The sequence below is a fragment of the Diospyros lotus genome, chromosome 15 (genome assembly GCF_014633365.1).
Source record: "Diospyros lotus cultivar Yz01 chromosome 15, ASM1463336v1, whole genome shotgun sequence".
In the NCBI taxonomy this organism is placed as follows: Eukaryota; Viridiplantae; Streptophyta; class Magnoliopsida; order Ericales; family Ebenaceae; genus Diospyros; species Diospyros lotus.
In genome coordinates, this window is record NC_068352.1 from 33,049,619 (window position 1) to 33,072,711 (window position 23,093).

Genomic DNA, 23,093 nt, shown 5'->3' on the forward strand with positions numbered 1-23,093 from the left:
AACTTAGATTTCTGTCTCCTCTGAGCCAAGGTGCTGACTCCGCCACTGCACCCGATCCTTAGACACTCAAGTTAATCATTCTGTTAACTAAAAGAAATGGTATCGTGAAAGTAAAATTTCAAATCTTTTTGGGAGACAATTCTATTGACACCAACAATATTTATCTAGCCTTTCCATATCCAAATAAGGAATCCTTGGCAGCAACAAAAGTTTTCCCAAATATATGATTTTATTTATCATTATCTTGCGGTATAAGAGAGTCCTGTGACTGTTCACCCAAGGAAAGCTTCCACTCATCACCATACATAACCCCAGATTCTACATGACAAGCAGCCGTCTCAAGTTGGGACTCTCCTACCTCTTTAGCTGAAGAAGGTTCTTTCTCATCATCATACATAACCTCAGATTCTACATGACAAACCATTTCAAGTTGAGATCCTGCAGCTGTTGAAGCTCTTTGAACGTTTTCTTGCATGTGCTTGCTGCAGATATTTCCACTAGCAACTTCCTTCGTCGAAGAGCTTCCATTGGCGATTGTCCCCTCACTGTTGTCGGGGTTGGTATTCTGGCTTGCAGATCCACCAGCAACCACAGAGCTTCCATCGATGGGCACCTCTTCGGAGCAAGGACCTCTTGTGGTTGGATTGTCATGTGAGTCTGTGTTGTTGCCCAAGAAAAAGAAAATTAGCTCCAGCAACCCAGAAAATGGAAGAAAATCAGAAAGGAAAAGTATGTATGGTACGGAGAATGGAGAAGAAAATGACCATCACCTTGATCGGGTGCTAGGTTTTCATGGATCGTCTTCTTTAACCATACTGTGCCGGGGAAAACCATCAAGTTGATGTTACTCAGGCTCCTCCTCTCATCTTCTTCCAAGGGCTCAAAGCCAAAGCCAACCGTCCACGTCTCCACCACACTGGGAATCGCAGATATGACGAGCTTCTTGACCTTGAAAGATTTCAGCATCTAAAACCACAACGGAATGAAAGAATTAGTACATAAAGAAATAGCTCAGATTTATGAAACCAAAAATTTTCTAGAGTCCATGCAACGCTAAAAGATTAGGACATCCAGTGTACGAAAGTATAGATATGAGTCCAAAGAGCAACACCATTAAGCAAATATTGCTTATAACAGGTCATAACAGAACAAACAGAAATTTCACTTTATTATAAAGCTCAACAAGTCCTAGTGGCACAAATTACCTCTTCAATGGCATTCATGAGGCGTCGACACATTCCCTGGCGGCGGTACTTACTGCACGTTGCGATAAGTGGCATCTCCGCAACTGTTACTCCATGGATCCTGCATGAAGGCTCGATGCTTGAATATAAACTGGTATTGCTTGCACTATTCAAGGAATTGAAGGGCCATATAACAGTAAGCAGGAAAGAATAAGAGCAAGACAATGAAGAACAAAACCAATTAGTTTGAGAACGTATGAAGAGACATTGAAAACGGAGGGAGGAAAACACAGAGGAGAAAGATAAGGTTCAGAGAGAGAGAGATCTGAAGAATATGTAAACACAAGGAAACCACTTGCGGAAATATCAAACAAACAAATTAGCAACAATTGTCCATGCAAAGCTAATGTTCCCAGAAGATCCAAATACCTTTTCTAGAGAAAGATAGGAAAATAAGGTAAAATGATGAAACCACTAACGGAAGACTACCTGACTGAGGCAGCGGACAACAGCACGTCATCTTTTTCCAAGATCACAGTGTAAAATCCATGATAGTTTAGACGTGCAAATTTTGACCTGCTAAAAATGAAATGATTGGCTCAGCAGAAAAATTATTACATTGCCATTAAATCAGCTCACTGCATGAATGTAAGAAGTTGTTTACAAAGTCCAAGACCTAATTTAGTCAGGAAATTAATTTAAGAACTTCTTATGACAAGGGGCTAAATGACTGATGAACATAAATATCTAAATAACTTCACCAACATAGGTACAAGTGACGGACATTTTACAATAATTTAATAAAGCTCATCTTCTAATTTTACATTGAGGAGTTGGGGTGAACAGGACAATGCTGGCTCGCTTGGCACAACCTACTCCTATGCAAGAGCAAAGTGGGATAGGACTTGTGCAAATGGCATAATTACAGTCAAGGGGGTGAGCAAAAGAGTTACGGATAGTAAAGCGCCAAAAAGAGAATGAACCCACCCCCAGTTGTATAATACATGAGGTATCATGTCTATGCCTGTTCTTGGATCCACCATGGAGACAAAGCATTCCTCCATAATTGTAAGAGCAACAGCCAGCTTCGAGTTACATTCTGCCTTCAAAGCAATAAACTTTTGAGCCGAATGAACTCTGTGATCACCATGAATGCACCTCATAAGTGTCCAAGAGAAACCATCAGAGAGAAGATTGACAAGTCCAATGCAGGAGTGAAGGCCCAAGTAAACCTGCATACAACAGTGTATCATTTTTCTTTTTCTTTTTCCGCCTCTTTTAGGCAACAGAATGGTATGTTCTCTCAAAACCAACAAAGAAGGAAAAACCAGAAGAATGGATGGAAAATCAGTATGCTTTTGATAACTGGATATTTAAAGTATGGTGATAAATGGTGCAAGTAACACTTATTTTGAAATGCAGCAGGGGGTGTCACCTGTATGCAATAATTTCTAAAAGCTAGTAAAAGAGCATAAAGTAAAGCCTAAAGCCTGTAGAAAAGTTGCTATCCAAATTCTAAACAAGCATGTATTTAACGTCTCCCTTTCAAACTAAACAGCTAGGGCTTCTCTATGAAATATCATGCAGCCATGGATGACCACTATTAATGTATTTGAGATGTCAGTCTCTGTTACATTTATGAGAGACTGCAACCATGTACCAGAACGTGGCTTATTATCATCTCTAATCTGCAAGGGTTCAAACCCACATGGCAAGTGTCATGTGGTAAAACTATTAATTTTCTAGTTGCTTGATATGTTGTTTCACCCTGTCAAGCTGAAATGTTTGTGGATCATTTATGGGGTTGAGGGCAGACCCACTGATAAAGGCAAAATTGCAACAACCTTTCAAGATGGCATATCATATAAAACCATCTTCTTTTCACACTCTTTCTGCAACTGTAACATGCCATTTGCAGGGAAGAATTTACAGAAACCCCTAAACAGAAATTCACATTAAACTACAAAAAGGATAATATATAACATATCAGCTCCATGGTTATGGTTATGGATATAGCAGCAAGAGATTTTAATATAACATTTCCTCCACGACAGCTCAGCAAATATTCAACCTGAAAGATCTTTCCCAAGATTCTAGAAACACAGGACCCATGAGATAATCCTTGATAACAATAAATCTACTTCAGGGTCAATCAGTATACCTTATGCTGATCAGAGTTCTGATTCTGTTCAGAGATGAAACTAATTTTGTATATGGGTGAACATGAGAAGCAATAGTTGAACACTTAACCTTATTCAGGACTTCTCTTTTCTAGGTTCACAAATCCCACTAAGACAGCAACCAACCAACATTGACCCCCCACCCCCCAAGGGAAAAAAATGTTTCAGCTTAAAGTTCTCCAAAAGATGTACTAGAGTTTCCAAACACCAACCTAAGGAATTCAGGATATTAGTACAAGAAAAGATGGGGGTAAATCACACCAAAGATCACTTAAATTGGTGTGTTTTTCATTTTGGTCACTAAACTTTAATTCTTTGTAATGTGATCACAAAAATTTGAAATGTTTTACAATGTGGTCACATTTAAGATTTTTCAGCCAGCCTATAGCCGGAGTGGATGATGTGGCACTCATGTGGCGTTCATGTGACAAACAATAAAAGTTACATGTTGATTGTGCAATAACAACCAATCAGAACCTGCCATGTGTCAAACCCATCAAACTCATTCTCCCTCCCCCCTCTCTCTCTCTACCCGTTCTGCCAATTGATACATGCTTAAGATATCTCACTACGATAGAGACGTCGGCGGTGACCAGAGGTGAAGCAGTCAAAGGCAGTAGAGGTGAAGCAACGGGCAACCAGAGGCAGAGGCAGTCGCAAAACAGCAGGAGGCAAGGCAGTCGAAGGCGTTGATAGCGGCGTAGACGAATGGCGACTAGAAGCATTGCTAGCGAAGGCGAACAACAATGGAGGCGGCGACAACTATGTCGGAGGCGACCGGCAACAGCTGCAATGGCGATAGGTGCAAAGGCGACAAATGGCGAGGGTAGCAGACTCAGCATGCAACTAGAAAGGGGAGAGAGGGAAAGAGAGAGCGAGATTGGGGGGGGGGGGGGGGAATGGGTTTGATGGGTTTGTGTTAGAGTTTTGTCTAGAGTATTGAGGCAGCGATAACAATGTTGTTTATATAGGTTATTATGCGGTTCAAAGAATAGGGATAGGCGGTGGACTCACTTGTAAATAACTGTCAAGTTGGGAGGTAAAACTAGTAATATCCAGTTGTGTAATAGCTTAGGAACTGTCGCCCAAATATTCTATAAATAGAGAAGGAGGTCTAGGCATAAGAGGCGCATAATTCAATTGTTTCTCGAGAAAGCTTTGAGAGAGGAAAGGCTGTATTTTAGAATAGCTTTTGTAATCTTGAGAGAGGGCTTGTAATTGAGGGGTGCAACTAGTGTACTGATATCATTCTTTCTAAATCAAAGGCGACTGCTCTTAGAGGGTTCTTAAGGCTGGATGTAGGATTGCATATTGCAATATAAACCAGGATAATCTTGGTGTCTTGTGGATGTTTGGTTTGTGTATTCTAATTCCTTTTAATTCTGTTTCTGTTTATTATTTCTATTGAATTCATTTAATATGTTTCTAAGATCAAGTCTATGAGTGTGTGTGATTGAGTGTGGCAGAATTCTTGTCCAAGAAATCAATTCTAGTGACCCTAGGTATAACAAATTGGTATAAGAGCCTATTTCTAGTATCAAGATTCATCAAGATTTCTTCTGTTTTGATTCTCGATCATAGAATACTGTCAAATAATGGCTGCAACTAGGTATTACATAGAGAAGTTTGATGGCCAGAATGATTTCGGCCTTTGGAAGATGAAGATGAGGGCTTTACTAGGAAATTTAGGACTGGAAGAGACCTTAGACAATGAGGAAAAACCACAAGAAACCCTTACGGATGAACAGAAAAGAGAAATGCCTAAACAGAGAAAAGAAACTGACAAAAAAACATTCAATACACTGATATTAAGCCTAGGGGACAAAGCATTGAGCAAGGTGTCAAAGATGACAACCGCAAAAGATCTTTGGAATAGGCTAGAAACCGTTTACATGACCAATGAGTGCAATAAACTATTCCAAAGATAAGACATTGGAATATTGATATTAAGTATGATGATGAGGATAAGACATTGGTCTTATTGCATTCATTGCCAAAATTATATAAGACTTTTGTTAACATCTTGAAACATGGTAGGGATAAATTGTCTTTGGATGATGTAGTAAGGGCTTTAAATTCTAAGGAATTGCAACTAAAGGTAGAAGACAAGAACTGGGTAAGTGATGCCCTCTCGGTTGGATTTAGATCGGATAGTAATAATCCTAAGCTAAAGGGATGGTCTAAATCAAAATCTAGGAATGGCAGGAGAAAAATAAAATGTTTTCATTGTCACGAGGAGGGCCACATTAAGAGAAAGTGCCCAAACAAAAATAAAGAATCTCAAGAAAGAACCAGCCCCGAATGTTCAAACACCAGGTGTGGTTTTGGCTATGAGAGTACGGATGCCCTATAGTATTTTCTAGGTATGCAGAGAAAGTAGCATAGGTCCTAGGTTTAGGGTGTACTTCTCATAGGAAATAGGTATTTACCCATAGAGACATAGTGGAGGGGGAAATGGTTTGTCTAGGCAACAAATTAAGATCACGGGAATTGGAGATGTGAGAATAGGATGCATGGTGAAGTTGTTCCAGAATATTAGAAGCTGTAAAAATATGTCCCTAATTTAAAAGAAAGCCTAATATCCTTAGGAAGAATTAGATAGTAAAGGATTTCTCCTATAGAGGAGAATTGAAGTCCTAAGAAGTTGCACAAGAATCTCTTAAAGAGATGGAAGCAACCCTCAAGAATGGAGGTTATGTGATGCATGCTTACATTTACATGTAGATAAGCTGCAGCCACTAAAGGATAGCCTATGATAAGGTTAGGCTGTGTCATTTGTTGAGGATGGCTCACAATGGTGAGTAAGGACTAAGAAAGGTATCTAAGGCTAGGGATATTAGGGGAGGGAAAAGTCTACAGGTATAAAGGAATAGGAACCATGTAGTTTGGTAAGGTTACCAAATGTAGAAGTCTCAAAAACAGACCTTGTATATGTCAAAAGCCCATTAGAGATCGGTTTCTAGGATCTAGGGGGACCTATCTAGGACTTGTCTCATGGTGGAGCTAGGTGAGGTGAACCTAGTGGAGATGGTGTGTCCCTAAGGAAATTGATTCTGGTGTGAAAGATTAGGTGGTTTAGAGTTGTGAAATAAGTATGCCTAGGACTTCTAAAGCTAGGGTTCTTACCTCTGTGGGAAAACTCTACCAATAGGACATAAAATTAGCTAATACTAAGGTCAAGGGATGAAATCTGGGATGCTGGAAAATAAAACATGTATAATCCTTTGGAATGTCCTAAACTAACCTATGAACCAGGGTATAGCAATAGGAAAATCTGGAAAAAAAATTTATCATTCTCATTGTGTAATCATGAGCTAGATTGTGAGAGGGAGAAAGTTAGTGCTCAAGATAAGCTTTGGCTCTTGTAGTGAGGGCCCTTGTGAACAGTGAGGGGAAAAGGGTGTGTGCAAAGTATTGTCTTGTATGGTGTGGCCCACGTTGATCAAAATCCAGGTTAAGCAAGGAAAGGAAAGGGAAATCATCTTGTAGGTAATGAGCATGGGAATAGAAGGTCTAGTGTTGCCTAGGATGTGGAACAGATAAAACCACAAGAAAGTACCAGTGAGGTATGGAATGTTGAGTTTGAAGGATGCTTAGGCTCTGGTTTGAGTGCTAAGGAATAGGCTGGAAAATAGAACCTCTTGCATAAGAAGAGGGATGCACTCTTGCCCAAATGAATGGCATGGAGCCATGTAAATTTGGGGAGAAATGAAACTTGGACTTAAATGGAAGATCCCTTAGGTTAAAGGGGTGGAGTGCTGTGAAGTGTCTATTTGAGAATTAAGGTGCTGGAAATGGGGAAAAGTCTAGGAAAAAGGCTAGACAAACGACCATTGGTTAAAGCAGCACATGAAGGCTTAATTTGGATCAAATAGGCATCACGAACAGCTAATTATCCATGCAAAAACTGAGGGAAAAGTGATCTTATTGTGTAGCCAAGGGATAAGAGGCTAGAGGGAAAGGTAAGCAAGGATTGGTTTCTTAGAAGGTCTCTCTAGGTATGATAGTAATTCCTTAGGTAAGATATAAGATTGGAAGAGTCCAAAAGGGTTAAAATTGAGTGCATGTGGAAGCTGTGGGTATTCCAGTGGTATGCCTAGTATATTGAGAGGCAGCTTAATTGGTATTCTCTCCAAAATAGAACTCTCAAGGTGTAACTGAGTGTTCAGATCAGTGTTTGAGAGTGTGGGAGGAAGGATAAGCTGGGAAATACTAAGGCATAGAGATTGGAATAGGGTTTGGACAGCTTAAGGTAGCCTAGGTTACCCTAATCTTAAGCATATCTTGGTAGACTGGTAGATAGATAGAGCGGTCTTGAAAATTCGAGCAGTCTTGTTTGTTTGAAGTAAATATTAGAGGAAGAACAGTGGTAAAGCCTAAAAGGCTGATTTAGGGGAGCTAGGAACAAAGTCTAGCAGTGGAAAGGCCAATCCGGGTGAGGTTCACTATGTTGTGATGCTGTGTAAAAGGATGAAACCTTTGGGATTAAGGAATAACATCATGTATAGATTTGGTTTATGGTGGAGTGTGCCTAGATGAATAGTTATGAATTTAGGATATATATATATATATATATTGCATTTCATATGCAGCAGGAACCCTAAAGAAAAGTCTAGGTAGGAGGAGCTCAAACAGCCAATGGGCAGTCCACTTGGCTTAGAATTTAGTCCCACCATGAAGAGACCAATCATATTGATGTTACGAAAGTTATTCATTAGGAAAACCCCTTGAGGAGGTAGATAATTCTTGTAACGACCCGATCGAGCGATAGGAAGATCCGGAACAACTTATCCTGATGGATCTACACGAACTTCCCAGGAGAGGTCACCCATCCCTGGATTACCCCAGGTCAAGCACGCTTAACTTGGGAGTTCTTTGCCAACATTAAGTCCAAAAGGTATCTAACTGGTGTTATTTCATTTCTTACACTATCCTCGATATATACTAACTCCTCTGGACTCTCGGGGTATTACATTCTCCCCCCCTTAAACACATGACGTCCTCGTCATACGACCTTACAACCGGTCCCAGATCTCTCCCCCCTTGCATGGCCGATGTGGGATTTGCCTAAGGTGCCTACACGCACCCCCTATAGGGGCCTACACACCCCCCTCGGGACTCAGCCTCCTTGCTGAGGTTTGCCCCACCACCGCGCTCAGAGGCTCGGGGGTCGACTCTGATACCACCTGTAACGACCCGATCGAGCATAGGAAGATCCAGAACAACTTACCCTGATAGACCTACACGAACTTCCTAGGGGGGGTCACCCATCCCTGGATTACCCCAGGTCAAGCACGCTTAACTTGGGAGTTCTTTGCCAACATTCAGCCCAAAAGGTATCCAGCTGGTGTTATTTCTTTTCTTACACTATTCTCGATATATACTAACTCCTCTGGGCTCTCGAGGTATTACAATTCTAATGAGAGTTGCAAGTTTAGTGCAGCTGGAAATTATCCAAAGGTGTTTCACTGTATCAGTTACAGCATTGTTTGTTTTCCTTTAATGTGTTTTGTGTTTTTGAATGGTCAGGTATATCATGCTGGAACCAAAAGGGAAGAGCAGGCCAAGGCTTTGATGGACAAAGAATGAAATGGATCATACTCAAGACAATGGTGGAGAATTGTTAGGGTTTTGTCTAGAATATTGAGGCAGCGACAATAGTGTTGTTTATATAGGTTATTATGCAATTTAGAAAGTAGGGATAGGTGGTGGACTCACTTGTAAATAACTGTCAAGTTAGGGGGTAAAACGGGTAATATCCAATTATGTAATAGCCTAGGAACTATCGCCCAAATATTCTATAAACAGAGGAGGTCTAGGCATAAGAGGCGCATAATTCAGTTGCTTCTCGAGAAAGCTTTGAGAAAGGAAAGGCTGTGTTTTAGAATAGTTTTTGTAATCTTGAGAGAGGGCTTTTAATCTGTTTCTAAGATCAAATCCGTGAGTGTGTGTGATCAAGTGTGGCAGAATTTCTGTCCAAGAAATCAATTCTAGTGACCCTAGGTATAACAGTTTGACACATGGCAGGTTTTGATTGGCTGTTATTGCCACAAGAGCGCCACGTCAGCTACTATGGCTATAGATTGGCCGAAAAATCTTAAATGTGACCACATTGCAAAATATTTCAAATTTCTGTGATCACATTGCAAAGAATTAAAATTTAGTGACCAAAATGAAAAACACACCAAAGTTTAGTGATCTTTGATGCGATTTACCCAAAAGATGGAATGCAATTAACAAATTAGGTTGGGCTCTTCAGCACCAATACAATGTCCATGCCATACTTTTTGTGAAGAAACAACATGCTACAGCCACATTTGAGCCTGTAATAATCTTCAATAAGTAACATATAAATATATGTGCTATTTTTTATTGTCATATGTATTTTTAATCAACTGGCAGTTGGAACTTGGAACGGAAAATTGTATTTTACCCCTTGGCAACTTTCACCACAGAACCGGGTATCAGAAGCTGCTTCTCCAAATGCACCCCTCCCTTTCAAGCAGGCCTTGTGGTCTGTTGACATGAATCACAATAATCAGAAGTTAAAGAAGTATAAGGAAAAGAATGATGGACAAAACAGGAAGCCTCACAAATGGAACCAACAATTTCAAAGCTAAAATATTCAACTTTGAACTCTGTTGTGAGTTCTCACAAACACCCACTCTTAATCCCACTAGGTAGGGATTATTTGATCTCGTTTGCATTAAATTTTGAAGCTACAAAGAAGCAGTCAAAACATGTAAATAATCTTCTATAACTTAACAGAAAATTACATTTATGCTCGCACTGTGCACACTGCAGTGGAGGTGACATTGAAGCATCTTTATCATTAAGCATAACCACATCACCACAAATGCGACAGATGCAGTGCGGACAATACCAATTGCCTTCAGGGAGCTCCTGAAGGAAGGAAAAAAATTGGGTTAGTTCAATTAAATTACCTGATGCAATATGTAGCTAAGCAGTAAAAATAATTACAAATAAAGAGAGAAGTACTAAGCACTTCTTTTATTTCTCTTTATTTTTCCCAGATTACTACCAGAGAACATAAGATAAAAGGGGATGAAAATCTATTGCACCAATTTGTAATAATAATTAGTAATTCATAAACACACTGCAAAAGGAAATGAAAGGAACCAAGGTGAAGCATCAACTCAGAAGTGGGAAGACACAGATCTGGAAGCAAAAGAATAAACTAACAAAGGCTGAGACACCGTGACTCCCTTCCCACAGAAATTCCATAATTAGTTATAGGCCAACTAGTACAATGCAAAATGCAAGAACCCCATTCATTTTTAGACAAAGGATATAAACAATATTGGCAATAATATTTATGTAAAAAAACTGTGATAATTAAAGAGAGGAAACAAAATTTGCCCTGGATGTGCACAACTGAAATTTTTTGTGTCCCCATAATCAAATGCATCTCAAACTGATAAAAGCATAAGAATTTTATTTAATAAGGACTGCATCAGTATGCTTCCTTGGAGTATATGTTTTACTGTTATCATGCTCTAATGAAATGAGAATCTCTAGTGCTACCCTTTTTTGTACGGTAACTACCTTGCTATTTTCCTTCTAGTATTATGTTTACGGTAACCAAGAAATGTCTACTAAGGCAGAATGAATTTCTACCTATTTATCACCCATCAGCAACGAGATCTTGCCAACTTCTTCTCTAGGCAACTAAGACAGAAGCAAGTTCTACCTATGTTTAATGGTAATGCTGGAATAAGTTTTGTTTCAATTGAATGAGTTGAGTCAATGTGAAATTGTAGTGCAAGAAATTATAGGCCTATTTTTTTTTTTTTTTTTTTTTTTTTGGGGGGGGGGGGGGTGGGGGAGAGGATACATTTCATCTATCCAAAGGATGAGATTAGGCTCCAAAGAAGCTCACAACAAAACTAAAAGTTTGTTTATATTTTGTTTGTGACAAATTTATTATGACATTCTGGTGCCACAAGAACTTCATAAAAAAGCCACAATAGTGCATAATAGTGATATATCACATCTCTACATATCCAAACTGAATCAAGAGACAAATTCAATTCATTTTTAATTTTAGCTTGATTTTGGAACCTTTGTTCTCGGGTAAGATGTTTGACAATCTTCTCAGATACGATGATTTATAAGCATGTTTAATTTACAGATCATGATTAAATCACACTGTTATTCAAAAGCAACATCACGAAAGTAGCCAATCAATTATGACTCTCATAATGATTCCTGATTTCTAGCTGTTGTAACTACACAGATATAGCTGTCAACAATGTTTTAAGTCATTGACATGTGAAAAAAGCCCATGTACTGTGGGCCCAAGCCAACTAAATGCTTTTGGAGCAGCATATATTTTGAGTATTCACAAAGAAATTGCAAATAATCTTGCAAGACTAAGGTGGCAATGTAAAATTACTAGTCCCAAGGCAAACAACCAAGTATGGTCACAGAACATGATACAGAGTTACGCCAAATTTATGAAAGAGATTAAGCAATTATGAGAGCACAATTGGAGGGAACAAGAAAGCAAACTAGGATAACTGTAAAGCAAGAAAAGGACAAACCTGTGCATACAAGCATGCCTGGTGAAAAGTGGACGGACAGTTATCACAACATATCAGCTCGCCCCCATAGCCACAGAGGCCACAACTGTCATCATTCTGATCCAATTCATCAACCTGAACAGTTTGAATGGCACTTTTCCTGGCCCTGTATTCAGCTGACCAAGCCTCAAGCTGGCATAAAGTGAATGGCTTACCAGACTCCATGACAAGATTCATGCAGGGACGATTTAGCCTAAAACCAGCATGGTTTCTGAACCTGGAGACAGAAAGCACCTCACTGCAACACTTGCACAAGATCCCATCTTGAGTAATCACACCATCTTTCACCACAGTATCATCCTTCAGATTCCGGTACTGGATTATTTCATTAAGAGAAATAACTCTGGAGTTAATTAGCCAGGACAACACTGTTCTTACACTAAATAGGGACCACTTCCCTTCCATGTGCTTCCCCCCCTTGCCCAGACTCCTTGGCAACAACCTGCAGCTTCCCTTTTGGCTCTTGCGTCTTCTCACAGTTCTGCGTGATTTCATTTTGCGAGCACATTCTCTGCCAGCTGCTCTGAAGGTTTTGTTTTTTATGACAGCTGAAATCAAAAGATCATCATCACTATGCTGGCATGCAATTGACCTCTTATGTCCATTTTCATTTTGAGTTTCATGTCTTTCTGATTTGATATCGTTCCTCCAAGTTTCAAGGTCCAGGCATTCATTCTTTGCATGCATTGGCGATTCATCAGCGTCATTTACATACTCGAATTCCTTGGAATGTTCATCATCATTAGACAAATTATTTAATTTCTTAGAAGCACGAGAACCATGATGGAACTTTCCAAGCCTTGATTGTTTCTTCTTCTGAAGCTGAGAAGAGCAAATGAACTCTTTTTTGCTACTTCTCTCGTTTCTCATAATGCTAATACTAGCTATGGCAGAATTCTGAGCTTTTCCAGAATCTGACTGAATGATATTCTCATCAAATTCATGTCCTCCAGCCTTATTAGTGGCTCGACCTAACTTGTCATTCTGACAATATGCAGCTAGTTTGATTTCAGATATCTTTTTTGACTTCTTGTGTGTCTTCCTTTTCAAGATGGTATCAGCTCCAGAAGATGCATCATTCAACACAAATTTTGAATCTGCAATGCACCACCCACTGACCTTTTGAGTAATCCCAGAATGTTGCAGGATCTCCATATTATTGGCATCCACCAAATGGCTATTTTCAACAATAGACGGGTTGCACAAAACACTATCTAAACGTGTCATATCTTCATACTGAGATTGGACCAGATCATCATTTCTCCAGCTTGGATGGTCAGACAAGGACTCCAACTCTTCTTCACTCAGACTTTTGCCTCCTGAAGAATTCACTGATACTGTCTTGTTGAATCCCAAACCCATTTCCTCACCATCGCCAAATCTGTGATCATCTCTTGAGGAATTCACATTGCTATCTTCATGAGTAGAGACAGTTTCAGGCCCTCCAAGAATGATATTTGCATTTCCAGAAGTGAGGGAAACTTCAAACATATGACTCTTTGAATGGTCACAAGCACCATCTACCCCACAAGCTTGTGAAGAATTTGGACCATCATTGCCTCTTTCAGTCATAGAGATACCTGTGTGTTGAGTTCCTGTCCCACTGATTGTATCTCTGGGGCGTTTGCACGTATCTTTGTATGCATAAACTGACACTCCCTCGAGAGAATTAATCACCCCCCCTTGCAACTGTCCACAATTTGAAAAAACTCCAATACCATGTTGTTCGTTGCACACACTGTGGTTCCCTCCAGAATCTGTCAATACACTTCCCTTTACTGGAAAAGAATCATGAAGCTGATCTGGCAATCGTCGTTCTGACTGGTCTCTAAGATTCATGTTTTTGAAGTCCAAAGCAGCAGCATCTTTTGTGGATGCATCAATCACAAAACTTCTTGATTTAACTACTTGTCCTGCTTTTAGTGCACCAAGCTTCTTGTCAACAAATACCATGTTAGCAAATGGATCGAGAAGACACCACTGATGGGCCAGTGCATTAGTATTTTCGGTATTGTTAAGTTCCTCCTCAATTTTTCTTAGTGTATTAGATAGATCTGACCAGAAATCACTCATATTAGTCCACTGCTTACTATCTTCCTGAACAACAATGTTTCTATCTGCAAACAATCTCTGACCACATAACTTCCAGGCTCTATGGAACTCACGGATAGGCCCCCTCCCTCCCTGAGGTGAGAAATAAAGAAATTCCCCATTAAACTTATCACCTCTTTTACGCCTCCCAATCTTCCATCCTGCTGCTCTAAATAAGTTCTGGGAATGGTTGCGTAAAATAGGGCGGGGATCCTTCATGAAATCTTGATTCACTGACATTTTAGATATGGGAAGTTCATTATTATTGGATGACTTCATTCTTTCCTCACCACTTCCAGACTTAATTGCAACAGCGGCCAATGGAGTTGTAACCAAAAGCTTGCTTGCAGAGCTCTCCTGAGAAACAGGTGACGCAATAGGTTTACTTGCACCGACTTCCTTTCCATTGGTTCCAGCTGAGCTTCGAAGCCTACTCTTAGAAACATCCCCGTTGCCCATATTATGTTCTGAGTCTTTATCAGCATGTTGCTTGAGCAAATAACAACTAGAAATGACACCCCGGCTAGATGATTCAACTAATCGACATGATACGGAACAACAAACAGATTCTGAAGCTGAAAGGGGCATACCTGAAGTGGTACCTCTTGAGGTATCAGCCGAATTCATAATCCCTCTAGAGTAAGGTCCCAAATAAGAAAGCTCATCAACTGATAACTTTATTCGCTTACCATTCACATTGTGGATGCCCCTCATCAACAAGGCATGTCCTCCTGAGGAACACTCTGGTACAGAATTCTCCAGTGAATTCTCTGCTACAGTCCAAGAATCCACCTGACTTGTTATGGCCGAGTTGCCACTGTTTGAGCAAAGTGATACATCTGCCTGCTTACAGTAACTACTTCCAATATTAAAAACTGGATTGACAAGACACCTCTTACTGGCTCTATCATGGCCATTTCCGAAGAAAACCTCTGAAAAAATACGATGCTCACTACTTGACCCCTCAAAGCCATCATCATGCAAACTGTGAATTTCTTTACTGAATAACATCTTTACCAACTTGCCACAATACTGTTTTTCCAACAGTTTTTTCTTCCTTTGCTGTATTCAATGAACATCAGCACCAAAAGGCTTCAAAATCGCAAATTTTTAGTATAAATCTGCATCAAAATCAGAGAATTAAAAACCCAAAACCAATTGACCTAGCAGATATACCAAAGGTTTAAGTCGTTTGACAAACAATATCAACTCAACTGAAACATGCATATTGAACCAAGTGGCATGATCAAGCACAGCAGTATAAACCAGGACACAGCTTTGAAACTCCTTAGTACATGAAGTACATGAGAGACATGACTCAAACAAGTTCACAACAAATAGTAAGTTGCATCCAGTTTAAACATATGAGAAACATGCAACAACAAAGGTTCAATAAATAGTGGATACATCAAAATGTAGCCACTTTTTACCCGAGAAGGAGAAGTGTGTGTGTGTGTGTGTGTGTGTGGGGGGGGGGGGGGGGGGGGGGCGCTCCTTTACATAAGAAAAGAAGTGTAGCTACAACCCGCAATTCAGTTTAGTGCTTCATGCAAGCAGTGGAAATGTTCATTTGCTTGAAATAAAGACTAAAAAGAAAAAGAAAAGTGCACCCAACAGGGAGAGAACAGTTTTTCATGAAAATGGCCTTTGAGGTGGACATAACACAAACAAGTACAATACATTTACAATCACTCATTTCCAATACATAGTTATATTATAATTTTTTATCGTGACAGAATCTCTACATTTTTGTTGTACCGCTGTCTCGTGTATCCATGCCTGAGCAACATATTTTCACTCTACAAGATTTAATTTATGGATGCAAGCTCATAAAAGAATTTCTTTATTCATATCAGTTTGGCCTAAATTCACCAACTACACTGAAATATCATTAATCAACAGAGGCGTTTTTTATACGTAAATAAAAGAGATAAACTAGAGTCTCTTTAGAGTAACCATGACACAAGCAACTAGAGAGACACTAGGGACATTAATCTACGGAAGCAAATATGTCTTTTCAGTCAAATATACAACCACCTCATCAAAACATAGCTGCAGTCATTGCTAGTTAGTATCCTAAATAAGTGTTGGTAGTGATGGTAAGGTTGCTTCTTTGTGACCAGACCAGAAGTCAACAGGTTCAAATTGTTGAAACAGATTCTTTGCAAAAATGAGAAAAAAGCAATGGCAAAGTTGAATTCAAATACGACCATCACAAAGAGAAGAGCCTCCAACACTGGAGATGCCCTTTAAGTCGAATATGTTCTACTTCTATATAGCTTTCAGCTTTCCCTTTTCTTTTTGCTTTTCCTCTTTTTTTCCTTTCTTTTGGGGTAGGGGAGAGTGGGGGGGGGGGGGGAAGAGATTCACTTTACCTTTAGATGATCAGACTAATTTGATTTGGTTGTTTATTAACATAAGGTAAGGAACAGAACACAAAAATGCAGAACATGATTGATTGATTGATTGCTAAGCAGAACACCTACTTGACTACCTCATGTAGCATGAAGAAATATGTGTACCAACCATGCATTAATTTAGCATGCTGAAGATTTCGTTAACTGAGCCACTGTTTGATTTGAACTTGGTTCAGAGATTTCCAAATAAGCTCACAAACAATTATCACTGAGATTGCATAAAACTAATATTGACCACAAATGTGCAACTGCACAGCGACCACTTTGGTCATAAACCCTTATAGTCTGTTTGGAACCAATTCTAATGGAAACGAAATTCTAATTCCATAGTTAATGATTCTAACAGAATTAGAATTCTAATTATTCTTTTTAGAATAAAAAACTAAAAAATTAGAATTGAATTCCAATTCTAATGTTTGGAACAAACTTGGAAATGAGATTAAATAAGTAGTTCGAGCATATTACCCTTAACAACTCAATCAAAATAAAAATTTAATATATAACATTAAATAATTGATTTTAATTTTTAAATGTTCTCCACTATATCAAAAACAGTGAATTACATACTCTATATTATAGACAAAATTTAAGATATTAAGTACTAAAAATAAAATTATGTTGCCATCAAGTATATAACTATGACCTTTTATCATTAAAAATGTTATAACCAAAAAAATGTTAACTAAAATAATGTCAAAAATAAATGTAACTAAAATAATGTCAAAAATAAATGTTAACTAAAATAATGTCAAAAATATGATTTCATGATTTCAACAAGTATTTTATCAAAGCTTCTGATTAATTGTCAATAGGATTCACAAACTTATACAATCCAAAATTAAAACTTCTAGCAATTAGATCCAGTGATACAAATTTATTTGTGATCAAAAGGTCATGGTGGTTCAAGTGTACACATCAGATAAATAATTTAACCACCACAGGTTCAACAATACAAATCTAGCAAAATTGAAATTATAGATAATCATGCTACTCATTATACGAAACAATTAAAGCGAAACACTTGAAATAACAAAATATAAAAATTAAATACTAAATAAATTTAAATTACATTGCAAATAAAGAACATTCATGCATACCTTACATAGGCTCTTGGTTGTCTTACAGTGAGAAAATCAGCATCAAAAATTTGGAGAAGAAGAATATAAGAAAAAGGAAGATAGAAAAGAGTACAAATATTATAAATAGAAAAGGGGAGGGGTATTTATGAGAATATAATAAATAAGTGGAGCCAAAAATTCAAATTCTTTATTTAACGATTCTGACCAACTTTGATCGTAATTCTAATTCTAGGGTTAGGATAAAAAGAATTCCGATTCCTACACTGTTTTTATTCCAAACACAATAATTCATTTGAGCTCTAGATTTGTAATTCCAATACCAGACCCTTTTAGGTTTCCAAATGGGCTGTTAAGAAAGTTATAGAAGCACAGATGTGTTTACAACTTGATTTAATAATGGTATTCTTACTTTTAGGTAAATCCACATTTAATTGTTGGCTTAATACATACAACACCCCCTCAACAATTAAAAAATATAGCGTTTAGTCCCTGATGTGCAAAACGTCAAGATTTGGTATCTCAACTATTAAAAATTATTGTTTTAAATCCTTACCATAACGGAACGTTAGAGCGTGTATGAATGCATCACTTTCTGTAAGTGACATGCCACATGAATGACCGGTTGACAATATTTGAATAGATTGACTGGTTTGTTGTGCTCCCTCAACAATTAAAAAATATGAAGTTTGGTCCATAATGTGCAAAATGTCAAAATTATATATCTCAACTATTAAAAATTATTGTTTAGGTCCTTACCTGAGACACAAAAGAGGAAATAAACAACAGAGTGAGAGAGCGATAGAACCAAGTTCAACAAAGAGAAAGGATAGAGATTAGTTACGTTATATTTTGTGATTGAGAATAAAAGAAGGTAGCGTTTTTTGGGCTAGTGATTCAAGGATTTAAATGTTTGGGATTTAGGGTTTTTTTAAGCTATGGGTAATTTAGTTTTTTCCCTATTAAGGTAAATTTTAATTTGATGTACCTCGCTGACGTGATTTTCTTATGACATAACACTTTATCTTTTCTATGTGTAAGTTCAACGTGGCATAGATAACAACTTTGTTTACTCTCAGTCAAGGTAAGGACTTAAAGCAACAATTTTTAATAGTTAAGATACGAAATCTTGACCGTTTTTGTACATTATGGATGAAACACCACATTTTTTAATTGTTGAGGAAGCATAACAAACCAGTCAGCGTATTCAAATACTGCCAACTAATCATCCACATGGCATGTTACTCATAGAAATGGGTGCATTCATACATTCGCTAATGTTTAGTCATGATTAGGACTTGAAGAAATAATTTTTAATAGTTGAGATGCCGAATCTTGACATCTTGCACATAAGGGACCAAACGCCATTTTTTTAATTGTTTAGAGGGCGCCATATGTATTAAGCCTTACTTGTTTTTACCATATATCATCAAAAGAAGACTATTACAGTAAAGTGCAGTCCTTTTAAGTGCTTAAAGTTGAAAGGATTAATAGCTTGCTTTCCAAGGAAAGCTATGTGGAAAGTGAGAGAACCACACAAAGTAGCCTTCTTTGATTGGCAAATTCACTTATAAGGAGAGTCAATAAATCGTCTCATTTTATATTGCCTGGTGTCCTTGTAGCTGTCACTATGCAATCTTCTTCCAAGCAAATTTTGTGAATTAGTTGGGTAATGTTATGGCCAAAGGAGCTATTCTAGAAGACGATTAATATTGCTTTGAAACATCATATCCTTGTAGATGTGGGGTATGCTAAAAGGAAGGAACAAAGAACTTTTGAAGGTGTTCAAAGTTCATTGACATTTCTTGAAGGGAATGTTTCTCATTTCTCTTTCGTGTGGATGTCAGAGGATTTCCCTTTTTATATGACCTTCATTGCTTCTTTTGTGGGCGAATTACTATGAGATTAGCTAGGTCAACATCTTTGTATCTTTGTACAAGGTTTGCCCCTCTTGGCACTGTAATGATAGTTACACTTTACTTGCTAAAAAAGTCGTGTACAATGAAACCTTGGTCAAGTTTAACCCAAATGGATCAAAAAGAACAAGCACACACTTCTGACATATCTATAAATCTTCCTATGCTTTTGATATTCTAGGTTCCCATCATCTCATGATCACTATTCTAATTTTCCAAGATGGTTTCTTTGAAAAGGAAAGGTCCAAGGAGGATGAGCATTGTCTCAAAGAGAACTCTAATGCTTGGTCTAGTGAAGTCATTAATTTAGAGATGAGTCCATGAGTGAAAGCAAGGCAAGACTTCTTTTAGAGGAAATAAAAGCAAATTTATGGAAAAGACTGAACTTGTGATGTTTTCAAAAGAGAAAGCTTTTTGCAAGTCTCCCTGGGTTTTTTTATAAAAAAAAAAAAAAAAAGAGGCTCTATTCAAATCTCACATCAATTGAAGATGGAGTACCATATGGACATATAAAAGTTTGGTCAATCAAACCTAATGAATAGCAATTATTTTAAGGACATGAACTCATTGCAAAATGGAATTAGAGCAAGACTCAAAGGTTTTATTTCTCTAATGGTGTGTGGACTTTATGGGAGACACTAAAGTCGAGCTAAACCTAGAGAGTGTAGGCCACTCCACACCTTGACAAAGGCATCATGTGATTGGTAGGGGAGAATATTGCATCCCACATCAATTAGAGATGGAGTACCACGTGGATATAAAAGGTTTTGGGTCACATCTAACAACAATTACTTTTACAATGTGAGTTAGTGACATCTAGCTCTAAGAAAAATAAATAAAACCTATCTTTTCACCCTATCTCTTGGCAGTGAGGCTTTTGTGTTGTATTAACTACTTTCAGTTGCAGTACTTGTTTCTAGCCTAGTCTCTCATGTTGTAAGAATTTTATTTGGCTCAGACCATCCATGTTTCTATAGCATTTTCTAGTTTCTTTTGCCTTTCCTTGCCTTTGGGATTGTACCTCAACTCTTGAGCTTCATGATATATCTATATTATTTTGGCAAACTATCTTTCCTACTTTCCTCTATATGTATGTTTACATCCAAAGTGATTCTAAAGCGTAAAAACATCAGTAGTTTTATTTTTTTCTCCCAACAAGAAACAAACAAACATCTCAATCAAGTCAGGGAAACCCCTTTTGCAAGAATCACTTTTGATTTAGAATAATTTTTTCTACAAAAAATACTTTCTACTTCTACATCTTCTGCTCCACAATAGAAACTCCACATTTTGTCCTCCTCCACAACAACAAAAAGTTAAAAGCAAAAGCACTTTTTGCTATTTTCCAAACACTGGAAAAAAATGTAAAAAAAAGGTGCTTTTATTTAAACAAAAAGTGTTTTTTTTGGCTCATCCACTGCACAGCCGAGCAGGCTACTAATAACATCTCCAAGTGATTTAAAAACCACTTATGGCATTCTTCCAAATTTGAGTTGTATTCAAGAAAAGAAGCACGGTAGCAATGATGCCAGATGGATGCATTTGTCGCCAAATGAATGCATTTGTCGCCACGTGAAATATGGATTCATTCAAGCTTTACAATGTCCACTCTTTCTAGCAATAAAGGTATTTTTGGAAATAGTAATATATTCGTACGTTCTTCCATCCCGCCATAATTATATGATCGCAGCCATTGACATTTGACACCGTGAAAATGTTTACCCCCCATGCTGTGCAAAACTCCTCTCAACCCCAAAGTTTGAGATAACACCAAGACTCCAAAGTCCAAAGTTCATGTCATTCCACTATTAACATAAATTTCTATATTTTGAAACACAACAGGGTGAAAAAGGAAATTAAAAACATAGTTAGATAACTATACCTCACTGCTTGTATTACCTCTACAAACTATTGAATGCTCTTCTCCCAGAGGAAATATAAAGCACCCATGCAAAAGGTCAGGCCCCTCAATTGTTGCCCAACAAAATTCAAAAAGAATAAAAAAAAAGCTTCCTGATTTCAAAATCGAAAGACTGCACAATACATGAAATTGAACTGGAGAGACTGAATTCCAAAGCGAGAAGTGTACAAATCTCAACGCCCCACGGGCAGGATCGAGAGAGATCAAAACGCAAAATGTCAAAAGCTAAATTGCAATCAAAACCATCAAGAATTCATCGCGCCTTATCGCCAAAGGTTCCATGCAAATGCGAAATTGAGAGAATGATGTGCAGTCTCACATCAAAACCTGACGAAATAACCAGATAGACTAGACCTCTGGATCAAAATCAAGCCCCAGAACCACATTCCACTATTCCATTGCAGAAGAATCAGAAAGAACCTCACCTTCAACGCCGCATTTGCCGATCAGCAGCGGATTAGGGCCTCCGAAATGAAATTAGGGTTTCAACCTCCGACCGTTACGCTCCGAATATCAATCATCCGCAGAGAGACAGCGCAAAGGGGAGCCACCACCCTTCCCTTCATCACGCTCACACTCCGTCGATAATGGGTGTACACGCCAACAGTGGATTTTGGAAACCCCGAGGAGCCCTCGCGAACAGAGTGCCGGAAAGCTCACTCTCTCATGCTTTGTCCATTTCCCATTTTTTAACTTAGAAACCCCACCCCCGTCTTCATTTCACTGTTCCACACCCCTTTTTGTGGGATTTTATAATAAACTACTACTAACCCTACACTTTATTTCATCCCTTTCTTCCTCACTTTTCGCCATTTCTTCGGTTCTTGAAGCTTCTTTCAGTTTCCTTTAGTATGAACGATTGATGGCATTCTAAGTACTTAGGTATGAGCGATGGATAAGATTAAAGATAACGAGATTAATCTATGGATCGAGTAACAATGGTTGGGGCAGGCAACTGGTGAATCTATCTCTTCATATTCATAAGATAATATAAAAAAATCAACCTTGGATGTTCTTGATTATGACACAAAGAGTACTTTCTAAGTGGAATAAGTGTGTTTGGTTGAATCTAATTGAATGACTCGTACCAATTCAAATCATTTTATAAAATATAATGTAGCCAAATAGCTAATAGGTGAATTCAAACAAGTATTAAGGAGAGTTCCACGCCCTATTAACACTTACCTCATAATTGACGTAACTATAATTTATTTAAAAGATTAAATTCGACTATTCACGTAATATCATCCTAATTCTTATGGACTCTTTAATTTATTTATACAAATACAGGTTTTCAAAAGTCATATATAACAATTATTATGTATTTATTACATTATTGATACGTCATTCTCAAATATAATTAAATGACTTAAACGTTAAATGATTCACCAAAAAATTATGTTTTACATTCATTTTGCAATAATAACCAATTCACACGAGCTTGAAAAGAATTGTGATGTGGCACTACCTAAAATTATAAAAATACCCCTATGCGTTGATAGTCTCGCTTGCCACGTGGATTGCCTGAGATACGGGCGCGTGGTAAGTCAACAATTTGGAGCGGAGCCCAAAAAATTCAGATTGGACCGCAAGACCTATTCTAACTTGACAGGGGTCCTCGAAAGCCATGCACGTTCATCTTGGGTTTTATCTCAGGTACCCTATAACGGGTCTGTCTATAAAAAAATAAAGATCCTCATCAGGT

The 23,093-nt window shown here is 38.1% G+C and overlaps 1 protein-coding gene across 1 annotated transcript; it reads right to left on the reverse strand.

The window, feature by feature from the left end:
- Positions 1-88: 88 nt before the first annotated feature.
- Positions 89-22,347, reverse strand: LOC127791991 (increased DNA methylation 1). The gene is made up of 9 exons (XM_052322259.1): positions 21,814-22,347; positions 11,929-15,179; positions 10,141-10,267; positions 9,798-9,880; positions 2,172-2,416; positions 1,674-1,760; positions 1,206-1,305; positions 771-966; positions 89-657 (listed from the first exon to the last, which is right to left on the reverse strand). Exons 2-9 carry the CDS (start codon positions 15,067-15,069, stop codon positions 230-232), a joined length of 4,407 nt encoding a protein of 1,468 aa, XP_052178219.1. The 5' UTR covers positions 15,070-15,179; positions 21,814-22,347; the 3' UTR covers positions 89-229.
- Positions 22,348-23,093: the final 746 nt, after the last annotated feature.